The following is a 15,388-nucleotide window of genomic DNA, read 5'->3' as shown; positions in this document are numbered from 1 at the left end:
TCCTGCCCTGTGTTCTATTAATAGCACGCTTTGTCAACAAAATCGGTTCCCAGTCACTTAATCCCCAGACACTTCATCCCCGACACTTCATCCCCGACACTTCATCCCCTAGACTTTTAATCCCTAAGCACTTCATCCCCAGACACTGTGATGGAACGGGGCGATGGGCGTGTCTGTGGAGGGATGGGCCTCACTCGCCCTTAGGGGAAAGGGGTCCTCTGGCTGGCTCGCTTCACCCGCTTTCACCCTTACACTCAGACACCCGTCCGTTCCACACGTCCGCACGCTCACCGACTGACAGTCGCTCTCCTCGCGTGCGCAAAACACACAACTGACAAGACAGTTGCACAACAACAAATTATAATTACAAAGAAATTAACAAGCAAATTAGGTTGACGTACAAGACGTAATACATGTCTCCAAATACACTATTATCAGGTCACAACATCTAAGAAAGTAAAGAATGTAAATGAGATAGATAAATCACACTTTCCTTCTATTCGTCCAAAACCACCCCCGACGAACACTTCACCAGTCTCTGGACAGTTCTCTCACAGAACAACCTTGGTACTGGGGTACCACTCGGGTATCTGCCCTTCGTTTCTTAAAGATGAGTGCAGCTGACTGCATGCACCTTGTCATGTAGACGATTCTTGCCACTGTCCCACCACAGTTGCCCCCAGGCAAAGGGTGCAGCGACGATGCTTGGAGTGGAGATGCCGTCTGACTGAACGGCGTTGCTCCCTGAAGATAGGTGCAGCTGACTGCATGCACCTGGTCTTCTAGACGATTTCTTGTCACTGTCCCACCACAGTTGCCCCAGGCAATGGGTGCAGCGACGATACTCGGAGTAGAGATGCCTTGTATGCTGTTTGGTAGGTAACCACAACTGGACCGGTGGCACGGTGGGTCTGCCAACCGCTGCCTCGCACGTCTTGCTGCCGGACACAGTTAACTCCTCACTTGTGGTTTGGGTGAATCAGCCTCTTGGATACAGCACACACATCCCTCTCTTCTATCACCAGATCGCAAGTGCCAGCAGGTAGTGAGTGATACGTCCTGACTGAACGGGCTTTCCTATGTCAGACCTGCTGCCTGCGTCTGAATAACACTCAGAGACTACGTCTCCGCTGAACACAAGGGAAAAAGCCCCGACTAACCATCTACCTCTAACTATATACTAATCGAACACGTGACTACTCGTCACCTAATCTACCTGTACCTAACGCTATCGCTCTAGTACTAACGCTACTACTGACTACCGCGCTATTCCCGTACCTACTACATCTGCCACCCCCGGCTCTAGTTCTCGCTCCCCTCCTAAGTCACGGCGCCCTGTCAGGTCGTAAAAACGGACAGAAAAGGTTTCCCCCACTGTCCGCTGTTACTGATCCCCGCCTACCTATAATTACCTACACCCCGCTTCGGCTGTTGGTCTGGCCTTGAACCAGGCTGGTTCATGACACCCCCCTACTCAAGAGTAAAACCTGGGGTTTTGCTCAAAAATCAGGCCAGAACAACAGTGAAGCCTAAAACTATTATCAAAACTTTCATACATTACGAGCGACACGCTTCCAGTAACACATTCTTCCGGTTTAAAGAAACAACAAACTACTGGGTACTCTGCCTACTGTAGAGAGATACCACAAACGCAAATTCTCAAAATCATATACATGAATGAATATTTACACGACCTACAGAACCTAGAGGTGTGCTTACCCACGCACACGCGACTCGCCTAGTTCTATCTTGCGGTCGTTTCCCTTCCAAAGATTCCATTCGGCCCAGTACGGAATGTATCTTTGCGCATCATCCAATGCTGTCAAGCCGTATGCTAACTCCGCACATGCGACAATACTAAAGCCGTCACTCGGCCCGTGTATGTCCGGCACCATACTTGACCTAACATCACTAAACTTGACCCTGCCCTGTGTAAGGCTTACATCCTTCTCATCCTTCTCACTGTCATCCTTCTCACTGAACAGTTTCTGTACTGATCCGTCTGTGATCGGATCAGGTTGGCCGGCAGCGCTTGCCGCTCTCCTTCGTGGGTTAAACACCCTACCGATGCTGTTCGGTGACAGCCAATCAACCGTACCGTGACCGCTGACCGCTTTGTTTTGGTTACCGCGTGTCTTACTGTTTCTCGCCGACATCGCAATCGGCCGATTTCTATCTACATGCGACATACGGTCGGCTTTCCCGTCCGTGTCCCCTGTCGCACCTTCTTCTGCAATTTCTGCTCTTGCCAAACTCGATTCTGGGCTATTCGTTTCTACACCTCGAACTTTGCCCGGACTGTGTGTAAAGTGGGCGTCGTGCTTCTGGATGAGCAGCGACCCCATCACTAGTCGGTTATTAGTGTGCAGTTCTGCCTTTTCCAACCTGCAGGTTACTTCAGGCCTACCGACTTCTGCGGCTAAATCCATACCTAGCCAGTTTACTTCTTTCTGGCGGTGCAACGGCTTCTGGTAACGCAGGCTACTTACTACCTGTGCGTTACCATGAGCAACGCGTTGACGGTCCCACAGCCGGCTCAGCCGCGGTGTCCTCGTCAAGGCGCCGCCCACCCCTTTCCGGGCACGCTGCACCCTTTCGCGATGGCTACCTGAGGTGAAAAGCGCTTTACCTATCCCTTCCGATGTAACCCAACCTTTGTTGTTGACATCACGTGATGTCCTATCCGACCCCAGCCGTGAGGACGCGTGCCTTCGCCGGTCACGCCTTCTTGACCTCCTACCCCGTTGGGTTCGCTGGCTTGCTGACACGACTGTAGGTCTTCGTGCAAGCCGCCAGTCCGATGCACCTGTTGGCGATTTTACCCTTGCCTTCAATTGATAGTGCATTTTCACACCTACTCGGACTCTCTCAGAGTCACTCGTTTCCTCTGCAGGTTGTGTCTGTAAGCTCTCCAGCTCACTCTGCTCCAGCTTCTGCATCGCATAGGTGAGCTTCACCTGCCGCTTCTCTTGATTTTCTGGTAGCAGCAGTTTTCTCGGCCCCATAAGTTGCTGAATGGCAGTCAGCGTGTTTTCGTACCAGGCTTGCTCTTCCTTCAAGAGTTCCTGACCCTCGGGTAAGTCTGTGTGGAGCCTCTGTGCTCCCTCTAATGACGCTGGCCACGCCTTGGCCATTTCTCTCTTCTTGTTGCGTTCCCCCATCTCCTTCTCTTGTCTTTGAATGGGGTTCTGCATGTCACTAAACTTCTCATTTGCATGCCTTCCGCTGGCCTCCTTTCTGCGCTGTAGACTTGACTGACTTGTTCTGTCCAGCTCTTGCTTCCTGTCCAGATCTGACCGGATCCGACCCAGGTTGGCGTTTGTATTAGACACTAACTTGTTGAGTTTGTTTTCCTCTTCTCTAATTTTCTTCCGCACGCGATTCAGTGCCTTTCTGGCGTTTTTATGTTCCCGCTCTCTGTCTGCAATCGCTCGAAGCAAATCTTGCAACTCTTCCTGCTTTGCTTGTTCCAGTCTCTTCGCCGCTTCATATGTTGTATTGCTGCGACGAATGGCTTCCTCCAGCTGCTGCACCTCCAGTTGCATCTCGTCGTGCCTCTTCGTCTGTACGGCTCCGACCGTGCGGTCACTTCTGAAAGTTTCCACACATTCTGTGAGTGTGGGCCTTACTTTGACAACCACTGTCTGTATAGTCACCCACACCTCCCCGTCCCTCTTTGCTGGCGATACTGCCGGTCTCACACCTAGGCCCGACTCGCCGTCTGCGATCACTGGGACGCAACGGACAGCTAGCAACCCCCACTCGGGATCGCTAGTGTCTCCTGTCTGCACTGGCACCTCAAAGACCTTTGGATCCTGGCCTCCAGGATCATCGCCGTCTTTGGGTCGTACCAGTCGGTGCCAGTCTGTACCTCTCTCGACAGTTGGCACCAGCCTCTCTGGACTGTTACTGTCACCTGGCTGCAACAGTACTTCCCTGACAGCTGGCACTTGTTCCTCAAGATTGCCAGTGTCTCCTTCCTGCAACTGCGCTTCACTGACAGTTGGCACTTGTTCCTCAAGAATGCCAGTGTCATCCGTCTGCAGCGGTTCTCTGACGACAATCGGCGCCCGCATCTCACGATGGCCGTTGTCAACCGCCTGCAGCGGCCCTCGAACGACAGTTGGCACTTGGTCTCCAAGACTGCCAACGTCACCTGTCTGCAGCTGTTCTTTAACGACAGTCGGCGCTCGCATCTCACGATGGCCGCGGTCGCCCGCCTGCAGCAGATCCACACTACCAACCGGCACTCGCCTCTCGCGATCGCCACTTCCTGCTGCCTGCAATGCCCTAGTACCGCTAACCAGTTCTTGCGCCTTCCAAAGATCCTGGTCCTGTACCTGCAGTTGCCTAACAGCGTGACTGTGCCCGGCTTGGCTCACGAGGAGATTAGGAAACTCTACACCTCCTAACCCTCCTCTCTCACGGGTAGTCTCCACACCTTGGAAAACCCCCTCCTCCCCGCTGGCCTGCTCGCCAGTTTCTACTCTTCTAGCCTCTTCCTTGCTAGGATTCACTTCGTTAACCTTCACATCAGCAGCATTTCTACCACTAGTATACGTGCCGCTGGTCACCGCATCGCCAGGCCCTACGTCGCTAACCTGTACATCGGTAGCACTCCTGTCACTAGCGTATGCGTTGCTAGCATCTACCTCGCTAGCTAGCTTCTCCCCCCTCGTGGTTACAGCCTTTCGCAACTCATAACCACGGGGACAACTGCGCGCATAGTGCCCTACCACCCCGCAGCTGTAACACTTCACACCTACAGATCTCCTCAGCCTGTCGGACTGTTGGGGGCAAGACCTCGGGTCATGCCCTGTACCCCCACACCTAGAACAGCCAACAGCGGGCACCACCCCGCGCTCTGACCTGTAAGTACCTGCCTCGGCCGGATCACTGTCATCTAAGCTGACTCCGCCTAACCGGCACACCTCTCTCAGAAATTCTTGCTCTTTCTCACGCTTTGTTCGCTCTTTCTTTTCCTTTCCAGCCTTCTGGCTTTTGACCCGTTCGCGCGCGCGTTTGCGTGCAACTCTATCTTCCTCCTCTACTCTAGTCTTTTTCTCTCTCTCTTCGGCTATCGTTCCCCAGCGACAGCCCTTTAAATTGTACTCTATAAACTTTCGTGACTCTTCCTCAGTTTTACCTTTCTCTTCGCAGATTTCTTCTAACATCTCTATAAACTCGCGCATTACTAGCTCTTTCTCGCGTTCTACTAGCTGTCTCTCGCGCTCAGCTCTCCTCCTCTCGCGTTCTTTCTCGCGTTCAACGTACTCTCTCTCGCGTTCAGCGTACTCTCTTTCTCGCTCGCGCTCGGCTCGATCTTTCTCCTCTTTTTTTTCCTCCCACCATTTGTCCAACTCTCTGTCTACATACTGCAATAAATCTTTTCCTACTAGCCCACGCTCTACTCCGGCTTCTTTCAACTCCTTAAACTTTTCACGGCGCGTTAGACAGAATTTCTTATCCATCGTAACTAACTCTACAGCTACCATGATCACTTATTCTGCTTCAGCTACCTGCTGGCCACTTGCAACCTGTTTACAATCGATGCGCATTGATGTCAAACAGCAATTAATTAATCAGTTCTGATAGTCACACAAGTTAGCTAGCATAGTAAAATACATCAATACACACAGAATCCTAGGTTCAACAACATGTCATGTACAAAGAGTGATACGACATAGGACGAAAGACAACACTCGCACTTTCGACCTCTTCTTTGGACCTGAAAACAAATGGTCAACCTAAACATTCAGATCCCGGCTCGAGCCCCCATTTGTGATGGAACGGGGCGATGGGCGTGTCTGTGGAGGGATGGGCCTCACTCGCCCTTAGGGGAAAGGGGTCCTCTGGCTGGCTCGCTTCACCCGCTTTCACCCTTACACTCAGACACCCGTCCGTTCCACACGTCCGCACGCTCACCGACTGACAGTCGCTCTCCTCGCGTGCGCAAAACACACAACTGACAAGACAGTTGCACAACAACAAATTATAATTACAAAGAAATTAACAAGCAAATTAGGTTGACGTACAAGACGTAATACATGTCTCCAAATACACTATTATCAGGTCACAACATCTAAGAAAGTAAAGAATGTAAATGAGATAGATAAATCACACTTTCCTTCTATTCGTCCAAAACCACCCCCGACGAACACTTCACCAGTCTCTGGACAGTTCTCTCACAGAACAACCTTGGTACTGGGGTACCACTCGGGTATCTGCCCTTCGTTTCTTAAAGATGAGTGCAGCTGACTGCATGCACCTTGTCATGTAGACGATTCTTGCCGCTGTCCCACCACAGTTGCCCCCAGGCAAAGGGTGCAGCGACGATGCTTGGAGTGGAGATGCCGTCTGACTGAACGGCGTTGCTCCCTGAAGATAGGTGCAGCTGACTGCATGCACCTGGTCTTCTAGACGATTTCTTGTCACTGTCCCACCACAGTTGCCCCAGGCAATGGGTGCAGCGACGATACTCGGAGTAGAGATGCCTTGTATGCTGTTTGGTAGGTAACCACACTGGACCGGTGGCACGGTGGGGTCTGCCAACCGCTGCCTCGCACGTCTTGCTGCCGGACACAGTTAACTCCCTCACTTGTGGTTTGGGAGAATCAGCCTCTTGGATACAGCACACACATCCCTCTCTTCTATCACCAGATCGCAAGTGCCAGCAGGTAGTGAGTGATACGTCCTGACTGAACGGGCTTTCCTATGTCAGACCTGCTGCCTGCGTCTGAATAACACTCAGAGACTACGTCTCCGCTGAACACAAGGGAAAAAGCCCCGACTAACCATCTACCTCTAACTATATACTAATCGAACACGTGACTACTCGTCACCTAATCTACCTGTACCTAACGCTATCGCTCTAATACTAACGCCACTACTGACTACCGCGCTATTCCCGTACCTACTACAACTGCCACCCCCGGCTCTAGTTCTCGCTCCCCTCCTAAGTCACGGCGCCCTGTCAGGTCGTAAAAACGGACAGAAAAGGTTTCCCCCACTGTCCGCTGTTACTGATCCCCGCCTACCTATAATTACCTACACCCCGCTTCGGCTGTTGGTCTGGCCTTGAACCAGGCTGGTTCATGACAGACACTTAATCCCCAAACTAAATTCTTAACTATAATAATTATGAAGTCAGCGAAAAATGTTATTGAAATTTATTAATTGAAATTCAAATAATTCAAATTCAAATCATGCTATTAACTTCAACGTCATTGGAACATCTACAAAGTTAGTTTAAGTTCATATAAGCTGTAATGTAATGTTCTTCAACAATATGATATGAAAATTGTTCTTGAGTGTTCGCGAGGTAATTGCTGTTAATCAATATGAAAGGTAAGCTAATGATCGGAGGTACAGAAGACGATCCATTGACTCATATCTCTCTACAATGTTGCTAGTTCTCCTGCTAATTGAGCGTATTTCTTCTTTGGACGTTTCTCTTACCGGCGCATGATTGTAGAACAGAGGCCTTGTGTAGCTGACAATCCTTACGTAGACCTTCAAGGAATGTCCACATCGTTGGGTGATGACAGGAGAAGAGATATTGAAGGGCGTGATGCCAACCCCCAACAGAGTTGTTTGTTCGTGCAACACCGCCGATGACGTCCAGGTATTTGTTCCAAGTGTCTGGAGGGAATAAAGCTGAAGCGTAGTTATCCCCTCTACCGCGCAGTCTGCGGCCCCGTATGTACGTATGTACGTATGTACGTATGTACGTATGCTCGAAGTAGGATAGAAGTTCCGGCATGCGATCATGTTGTGGCATTGACTCTGCAAGCAATTCGAAGGAATCGACGATGTCTTCCTCACGTACATAGGCCAGTGCTGGGAGGCATCTGACCATTCCACGTCACTCGTCGTCTTCGTCATCGTCACTTCTCATACCCAGTTCAGTGACTTTGCGTAATACCACGTGACTTAAGTGACAGTAACAGCCCGTTACTCTACATGACAAACTTCTCTCTAAAAGCGGTCATCGCAGCTTTCTCAAAGTCTGTTACTATAGTCTCTGGAGCTGCATTAGGTGTCGGGGAGGAGGTGTCGGGGAGGAAGTGTCGGGGATTAAAAGTCTAGGGGATTAAAAGTCTAGGGGATGAAGTGTCGGGGATGAAGTGTCGGGGATGAAGTGTCTGGGGATTAAGTGACCGGACACCCATCGATGCATTCAACAAGGCGATCTTAAAAGCTGCTTCAGAAACAATACCAAGAGGCGCACGAAAGAACTATAGGCCATACTGGACAGAAGAACTCCAAGAACTAGAAGATGAAGTCTCCAAGACCAGGGAAAAGGTTGAGAATGACCCCACCATAGAAAACAACATAGCACTGAAAGAATCAAGCGCCAAATACAGAAAAGCCTGCAACGAAGCTGCAAGAAAGAGATGGAGAGAAAAGACAGAGGAACTGAATCTAGACAGAGAAGGAAACAAGTTATGGAAGCTGGCAAGGGCGATGAATGATGAAAATACTAGAAGTGCACCGATCGTCATACAACAAGCACAAGATATGCTAACAGGTAGAAAAGCAGCAAACGCTTTCATTGACAGCTATGAAGAAGTCAGCAACATCACAGTACCAGAAGAAAAGAAACAGCAAGTTCATGAAGAAAGAAGAGAATTCAGCCAGCGAAAACACCAGGAAGACTACATGAACAAACCTTTCAACATGAGAGAGTTTGAAGAAGCAGTCAAGACCTAAGTCAGAAGAAATCCCTGGACCAGATAAGGTCACCAATGAAATGCTGCAACACCTGGCCCACGAGCCAAGACCAAACTCCTCGACCTCTTCAACACAGCTGGAACAGCGGCCATGTCCCACAAATCTGGCGAGAGGCAGACATGGTGCCCGTCCACAAGAAAGGCAAAGACTGAGCGAAGGTGGACAGTTACAGACCCATAAGCCTCACCAGTTGCGTGGGCAAGTTAATGGAGCGCCTCATCAACACCAGATTATCATGGCACTTGGAAAAGAACAACATCTTTACACCAGAACAAGCAGGCTTCAGACAACATCGCTCAACTGAAGACCAGGTTGCATACATCGCCCAGAAGATCGAAGATGGTTTCCAGAACAAGAAGCACACGCTGACGGTGTGGATATACATGGAAAAGGCCTTCGACAAGGTCTGGAAAGATGGACTGAGGTTGAAACTCCAGAAGTATGGCGTATCTGGCTGTATGTACCAGTGGATCTCTCAATACCTGAAAAATAGCCAGAGTCCACGTTGGCGGAACATACAGCCGAAAGAAGACGCTGAGAGAAGGAGTTCCTCAAGGGGGAGTACTCAGTCCTACCCTGTTCCTTGTCTTCATAAACGACATCATCAAGGACCTCCCCCGAAATGTCCAAGGAGCCATCTATGCAGATGACCTGGTCCTTTGGTGCACAGAAGAACACCTGACAACTGCCAACTACCGACTCCAAGAGCGCTTAATGTCCTGCAGGACTGGACGAAAAGGTGGCTTGTCAAAGTCAACCCCAAAAGACCACCTACACTATCTTTAGTCTGTCCACTAGGAACAGAAGGCACTCTGAAGTTCGATGGACAGATTCTCCCACTGGAGGACAACCCTACCTACCTTGGGGTAACCTTCGATAAGAGACTTACATGGAAGCCTCAGACCAAGAAGGTCGAAGCCAGAGCCAAGGTGCGACTTGCAATTATGAAGAAGTTGGCTGGCACGAACTGGGGCGCGGATGACAGAATCCTCAAGAAGCTGTACACCGGAAGGGTCAGACCAGTCCTAGAGTATGGCATGACAGCATGGGGCACACAGCAAAATCCAACTTTGAGAAGGTCAGCAAGGTTCAGAACCAAGCAGCCAGACTCATCACTGGAGCCATGAGGTCTACGCCCATACAAGAACTGGAGACAATCACAGGGTTGGAATCACTTGAGGACCGACGTGACACAAAGATGCTCTCCATGCCGCCAAGTTCAAGAGACTTCCAAATCACCCCATGAGAACAGACTGGCTCAGCGACGAAGGGAAGGTTGAAAAGGGAAAGTTTCATCCACCAGACGAGGATCCTTGAACGAAAACACCGAGACATCTTGGAACACGACCTCAGAGAGATCCCCTGTGCCGGACAAACCCAGCATGGAATGAAACTGCTTTCCCCCTGATTCACTGCAGCATCCCTGGTGTCAGCAAGAAAGACTCCCAAGACGCTGTGAAGAAGTCCTGTACTATGGAGTATATCCACAACAACTTCTCACAAGATCAGTGGACTCACGTGTTCACTGACGGGTCAGCCGAACAAGCCGTGAAAAATGGTGGCGCCGGAATTTACATCCGGTACCCAGGAGGAAGAGAAGACCGTCTTTCTCTCGCAACCGGCCTCTACTCCACCAACTTCAAGGCTGAAGCAGTTGCCATTCAGACGGTGCACCCACGTTGAAAACAGTCCAGACACCTCCAACAACGTCGTCTTCTTTACGGACGCACTGTCTGTCCTGCAGGCCTTACAGACTGCCAGAGACAAGAAACTGAACGACCTGTCCACTGCTCTCTCCTCCTTATGCGGAGACTGCACAGTCGTCTTACAGTGGATTCCCTCCCACTGTGGGATTTTTGGCAACGAAGCCGCAGACACTCTTGCCAAGGAAGGATCCACAAAAGAGCAGCAAGACAGGTCCACCACCTACAGTGAAGTCAAAACCATCATCAAGGCCAAACAGCACAACAAGTGGCTGCAGCAGCACCCACGTTTCAACCGAAACGACCCATACTACCTGCTTACAAGAGCTGAGCAGGTCATTATTTTCAGGCTGAGGACAGGCCACAACCGTCTCAATCACCACCTATACACCAAGCTCCGGATCGGCCAGACAGACCAGTGCCCGTGCCAGACAGGCAGCCAGACAACAACTCATCTACTGCAGGAGTGCCCCATGTACAAAGACCTCAGGCACCGCATTTGGACTGATGAGACGCCAGTATTGAGGAAGCTACACGGCAACCTGGAGGACCTGCGGCTCACAGCATCATTTGTGCAGGAGGCAGGCGTGTCCATTTGAGTGATCGACGAAGAAGAAGAAGAAGAAGTCATCAGTCGTGTTCATCCTTCTCTTCCTTTGCTGTCCGTGTCTCCTTCTTCTGTCAGCGGTCCGGTGGCGCAACGGTTAGCGCCTGTCACCAATACAGTGAAGGTTGGCTGCCCTGAGTTCATTTCTCGTCTCGGGCACGCTGTTCTTTCTCTGCACGTGGCATCTGTTTACAGATCTGGCTGTCTTGCCGTGATATAGCCTTATTATTTATTGTTACTTAAGACACATTGCAGCTAACCTTTATCTATCTGGCACTCCTTGCATACACTTGTTGTTGCATGAACATTGAATGACAAGTGGTTTAGGTAAACAACAAACAAGTATCGTGACTATTTTAAAGTCTTTAACTCAAATACAACGATCTAGAAATATAAAGAACTTGGATAGTGGCTATCGTGTCACACTTATCTCACATTTATCAAGAGAATGTTATCTAGGAAACTACACTGTCATCTGTGGAAGATGTCTTGTCATCGCTAATTATAGATAAGTGCCAGACCTCCTCACCTCGCCCTGCAGCTCTGACATGACAACAAGACATCCAGGACTCTAGCATCAGGACCATGGACTGACAACACTGGGGGAGCACAGCAGGAATGGAGGAAACATTCCACTTTATAATTATTGTCAACTAGTGTGTGACAGGCATGCTGCTAGCAAGACAACAGTAAACAATCACAAATAAACAACTACGTACCGCGCCTTTTGCTGAAAACCTTTCAGTAACACAATAACCTTTAGTGAAATGTTCACATAACTTGCTTTCACTCTTCTGTGTTCAAAATGTTTTGCATCATGTTCACTTATGTCTCTGTCTCTCTACCTTCTGTGCCAGCCAATGGAGGTCTGTGTCGTCTTCATGCTGTTACCTCTCGTGACTCTCCCTCCAACTGGTCTCCTAAGCGGAGCAAAGGCTGGACACACTACCAGAAATCCTGCAAGTCCACTTTTGCCTCACATGATAACTGGCACAACTTATTGTGTAACAACAAGATGGAGTGTCCTGACCAATACAGCGATTGTTTGTCAGGACGATGTCTATGCCATTTTGGTTTCGATCAAGAGGAGAAGAAGTGTGTTGTTACAGGTAAGTGAGAAGCAGTAGAAGGATGAGTAGTACTCAGCTTGTCCCCACACGTTGTCTACCGTCAGTTTGTCTGTTTCTTACAGTAAAGATACTCTAGTAAGTTGTTTACAGTATTTATTTTCATCAAACAACTGTCATCAATGTTCACATAATATTTCGTATTTACAAAGTTTAGCATTCACTGTTTATTCATGTCCACCAGCTAACGGTTTTCTTCCTTTCTAATCATTGTAAGATGGCAATTAACCTCAGATACATTGGGTTAATCACTTTAAGGGTTAAAGCACTAGAGCACCACAGAGGGGAATGTGTCGATGAAGAACATCACAGCTGCCTCTACCACATATCTTTGTTGTCTACTCTAGTGAAAGTCGTTACTAACTGTCACTTTATTACTTTAGAACAAAACTGATTGTAAAGGTTAGAGGAGGAAGTGGCTATGAAGATGAGGAGACAGAAGTGACATTAAGGAGGAGGAATAAAATATGTACACATGGCAGTCAGATACTGGTAGACATAGAGCTAGAATTATGGGATGGCTGGTGTTACCGGCGGTCAGCAAGTGTGACTGTCTTGTATCAGAGCAGTGTGAACTGTGTGCTGTATTCACATAGAAACTGTTTGCCCAGGGACTGAGTCTTTACCTTGACTGTTGTATGATTAGCTATTGAAGTTGTCATGATTATTACAGTGCTTGTCCTCCATTGTTTCTGTCACTGTACCAAGTTCCACTGCGCCCTTTGTAACAATCACTTACGAGCGGAATGATTTGTTTGTGTACAAATAGAGACATGTGTAGACTGGCTGGCCAAAGGCGCGAAGAGTGGTGTCTACACCGTTCAGCTAGCATTCTACGGAGCTCGGTCAGTGTGGTGTGACATGGACACTGCGGGCGGCGGCTGGCTGGTAAGTGTGGTCGTGTTTGTCAGTGTGTGTGACTCAGGTAGCATCTCTCCTGCACCCTGTATCCTGCTCACAAAAGTGCGACACCACTTATACCCAGGGTCACATCCTTACAGCTCATAGTATCCACGAATAATTTGTCTTTGATATCTTTGGACATTTACAACACGAAGCAGGAGAGGATGCTTGTCCACCTTCTGTTTCCAACAGTTTGTCTATCTGGCTGGTAGACTCCGTGGGTTGAGGATGGTTGTAGACAGGCCGACATCTAGTGTGTTGGTGTGCGTGTGTCAGTTGTTTGTAGTCGCATCCTTTAACCCAGGGGTCTCAAACTCATATTAGCATGTGGGCCGCAGTGGAAAGTAACAGCCAGTCAGCGGGCCGCACCACGAAAAGAAAATGTTTTTTTCATTAAATTTTACGAACACTACTGTCACTGCAGTTAAATGCTAAAATAAAGTTTTATAATTATTAATTACATTTAGTGTAGTTTTATTACATGCACAGGGCAGTTTAGTTTATTAAAATAAGTTGACATTGTCTCTGTCACTAATAACGGGGGTAATTTTCACTGCGGGAGTTAATCACCAAGCACAACATACATATACACCGCGGACGTGGCTGAGGGCCGCACAAAAATGTTTCGCGGGCCGCATTCGGCCCGCGGGCCGCGTGTTTCAGACCCCTGCTTTAACCCCTTGCATCCATTCCTGCTTCAGGATCAGCGACTGTAGGTTTGATAAGGAGTTGAAAGAAAATTCTATTTGTAATGTTTATTATGTTACCATATAATTGATCACAGCCACTGGATGTCACACATTTACAGCCAGGAAACTGTACATTGTGTTCACATGACTGTCACTGTATACTACACTGTATACTACACTATGTACTACACTACACTATATACTACACTGTATACTACACTGTATACTACATTATATACTACACTATATACTACACTGTATACTACACTATATACTACACTATATACTACACTGTATACTACACTGTATACTACACTATATACTACACTATATACTACACTATATACTATTACACCATGTTCACATAGTTTATTGTAACCGTGAAGTGTTGACATTATAATCATGATCACAGCTAATAAAGTGACAAGCTGTTATATTTTATCAGTTATGACTCATCCTTTGTCAACTCATTAAACTGTGATTAGTGCTGAATCCTGTCGACCATGCTGCGCTTTGTTACCATAGTAACGATCTGTGAACGTGTGTCATGTGCAGGTCATCCAGAGACGTCGTGACTTCACAGTTGACTTCAACCGGAGCTGGACAGAATATGCAAGCGGGTTTGGTAACCTCTCTGGAGATTTCTGGCTGGGTAAGATGTTGACATATCTTTCATTCTCTGGCATTATCCCTCCTCCTGCATCATTGTAACCTCAACATTTGTTTGACATTCAAAGTCAGGCTGTAGTCAGTATTGTGTTTTATTGTGTTTTATTGTGTTGTATTGTGTTGTTTGTGTGATGTTTACTGGTGAATACAAAGATTGCTGTTTCTGTTGTTCTATTATACTTTTGTTGTACAATGCTTGTTGCTCACTAGTTTGTGTACTGTTTCCTTAGCATGCTTTGTTTGCTGTGATAATGATGATGCTAGTAATGCAATGAATGGATGGCTGATGATCCTGTAGTGTCTCAGTTGCCAAAGTCTCAAATAGAAAGAAACACGAAGGTTGCGAGGAAATAAATCACTGCGGCATATCATGTGATTTGTTTTTGTTTTGCTTTGTTTTATTTTTGTTTTGTTTATTATTTCTTGTTTTTTGTTTTTGTTTTTGTTTTTTGTTTTTTTTTTTGTGTGTTTGGTTTTCTGTAGGATTATCTTATTGCAGGGTGTGGATAGGTTCAGAACTTTATTAATACACAGTAGCTAAAACATTTCCTGCAGTTGTATTACAGTCTATAACTTTGTTTTGATGTGAATAAGAATATAGTGTGTAAAAATGTCCCTCAACCTGTCTATTTATTTGTATTAGTCTACATGAAGTCTGTGAGAATGGTCTTAAAACTACCTGTGTATGTGTGTCATGATCATAGTCTCATACCATTTTAAAGCTATATTGCTTTGTGTGTAAATACAAGTCTGTGTATGTGAGTTGGCACCTGTGTGTGTGTGTACTGACACATTACCACCCTAGTCTGTGTGTGTGTACTGACACATTACCACCTAGTCTGTGTGTGTGTACTGACACATTACCACCCTAGTCTGTGTGTGTACTGACACATTACCACCTAGTCTGAGTATCTGTGTACTGACACATTACCACCCTAGTCTGTGTGTGTACTGACA

The 15,388-nt window shown here is 47.8% G+C and overlaps 1 protein-coding gene across 1 annotated transcript in view; it reads left to right on the top strand.

Moving 5' to 3' along the window:
• Positions 1 to 11,935: 11,935 nt before the first annotated feature.
• Positions 11,936 to 15,388, top strand: part of LOC112556033 (angiopoietin-related protein 7-like) — a gene marked incomplete at its 3' end in the record, with an annotated part of 4,787 nt that continues 1,334 nt past the window's right edge. Inside the window, exons 1-3 of the mRNA XM_025224642.1 lie at positions 11,936 to 12,152; positions 12,940 to 13,058; positions 14,318 to 14,414. Coding sequence (XP_025080427.1) covers positions 12,059 to 12,152; positions 12,940 to 13,058; positions 14,318 to 14,414 — 310 coding nt within the window. The remainder of the gene's footprint in view (positions 12,153 to 12,939; positions 13,059 to 14,317; positions 14,415 to 15,388) is intronic.

The sequence above is a fragment of the Pomacea canaliculata genome, unplaced genomic scaffold (genome assembly GCF_003073045.1).
Source record: "Pomacea canaliculata isolate SZHN2017 unplaced genomic scaffold, ASM307304v1 utg4472_pilon, whole genome shotgun sequence".
NCBI lineage: Eukaryota > Metazoa > Mollusca > Gastropoda > Architaenioglossa > Ampullariidae > Pomacea > Pomacea canaliculata.
The sequence above is the reverse complement of the archived record's forward strand: the minus strand, read 5'-3'. Positions and strand labels throughout refer to the sequence as shown.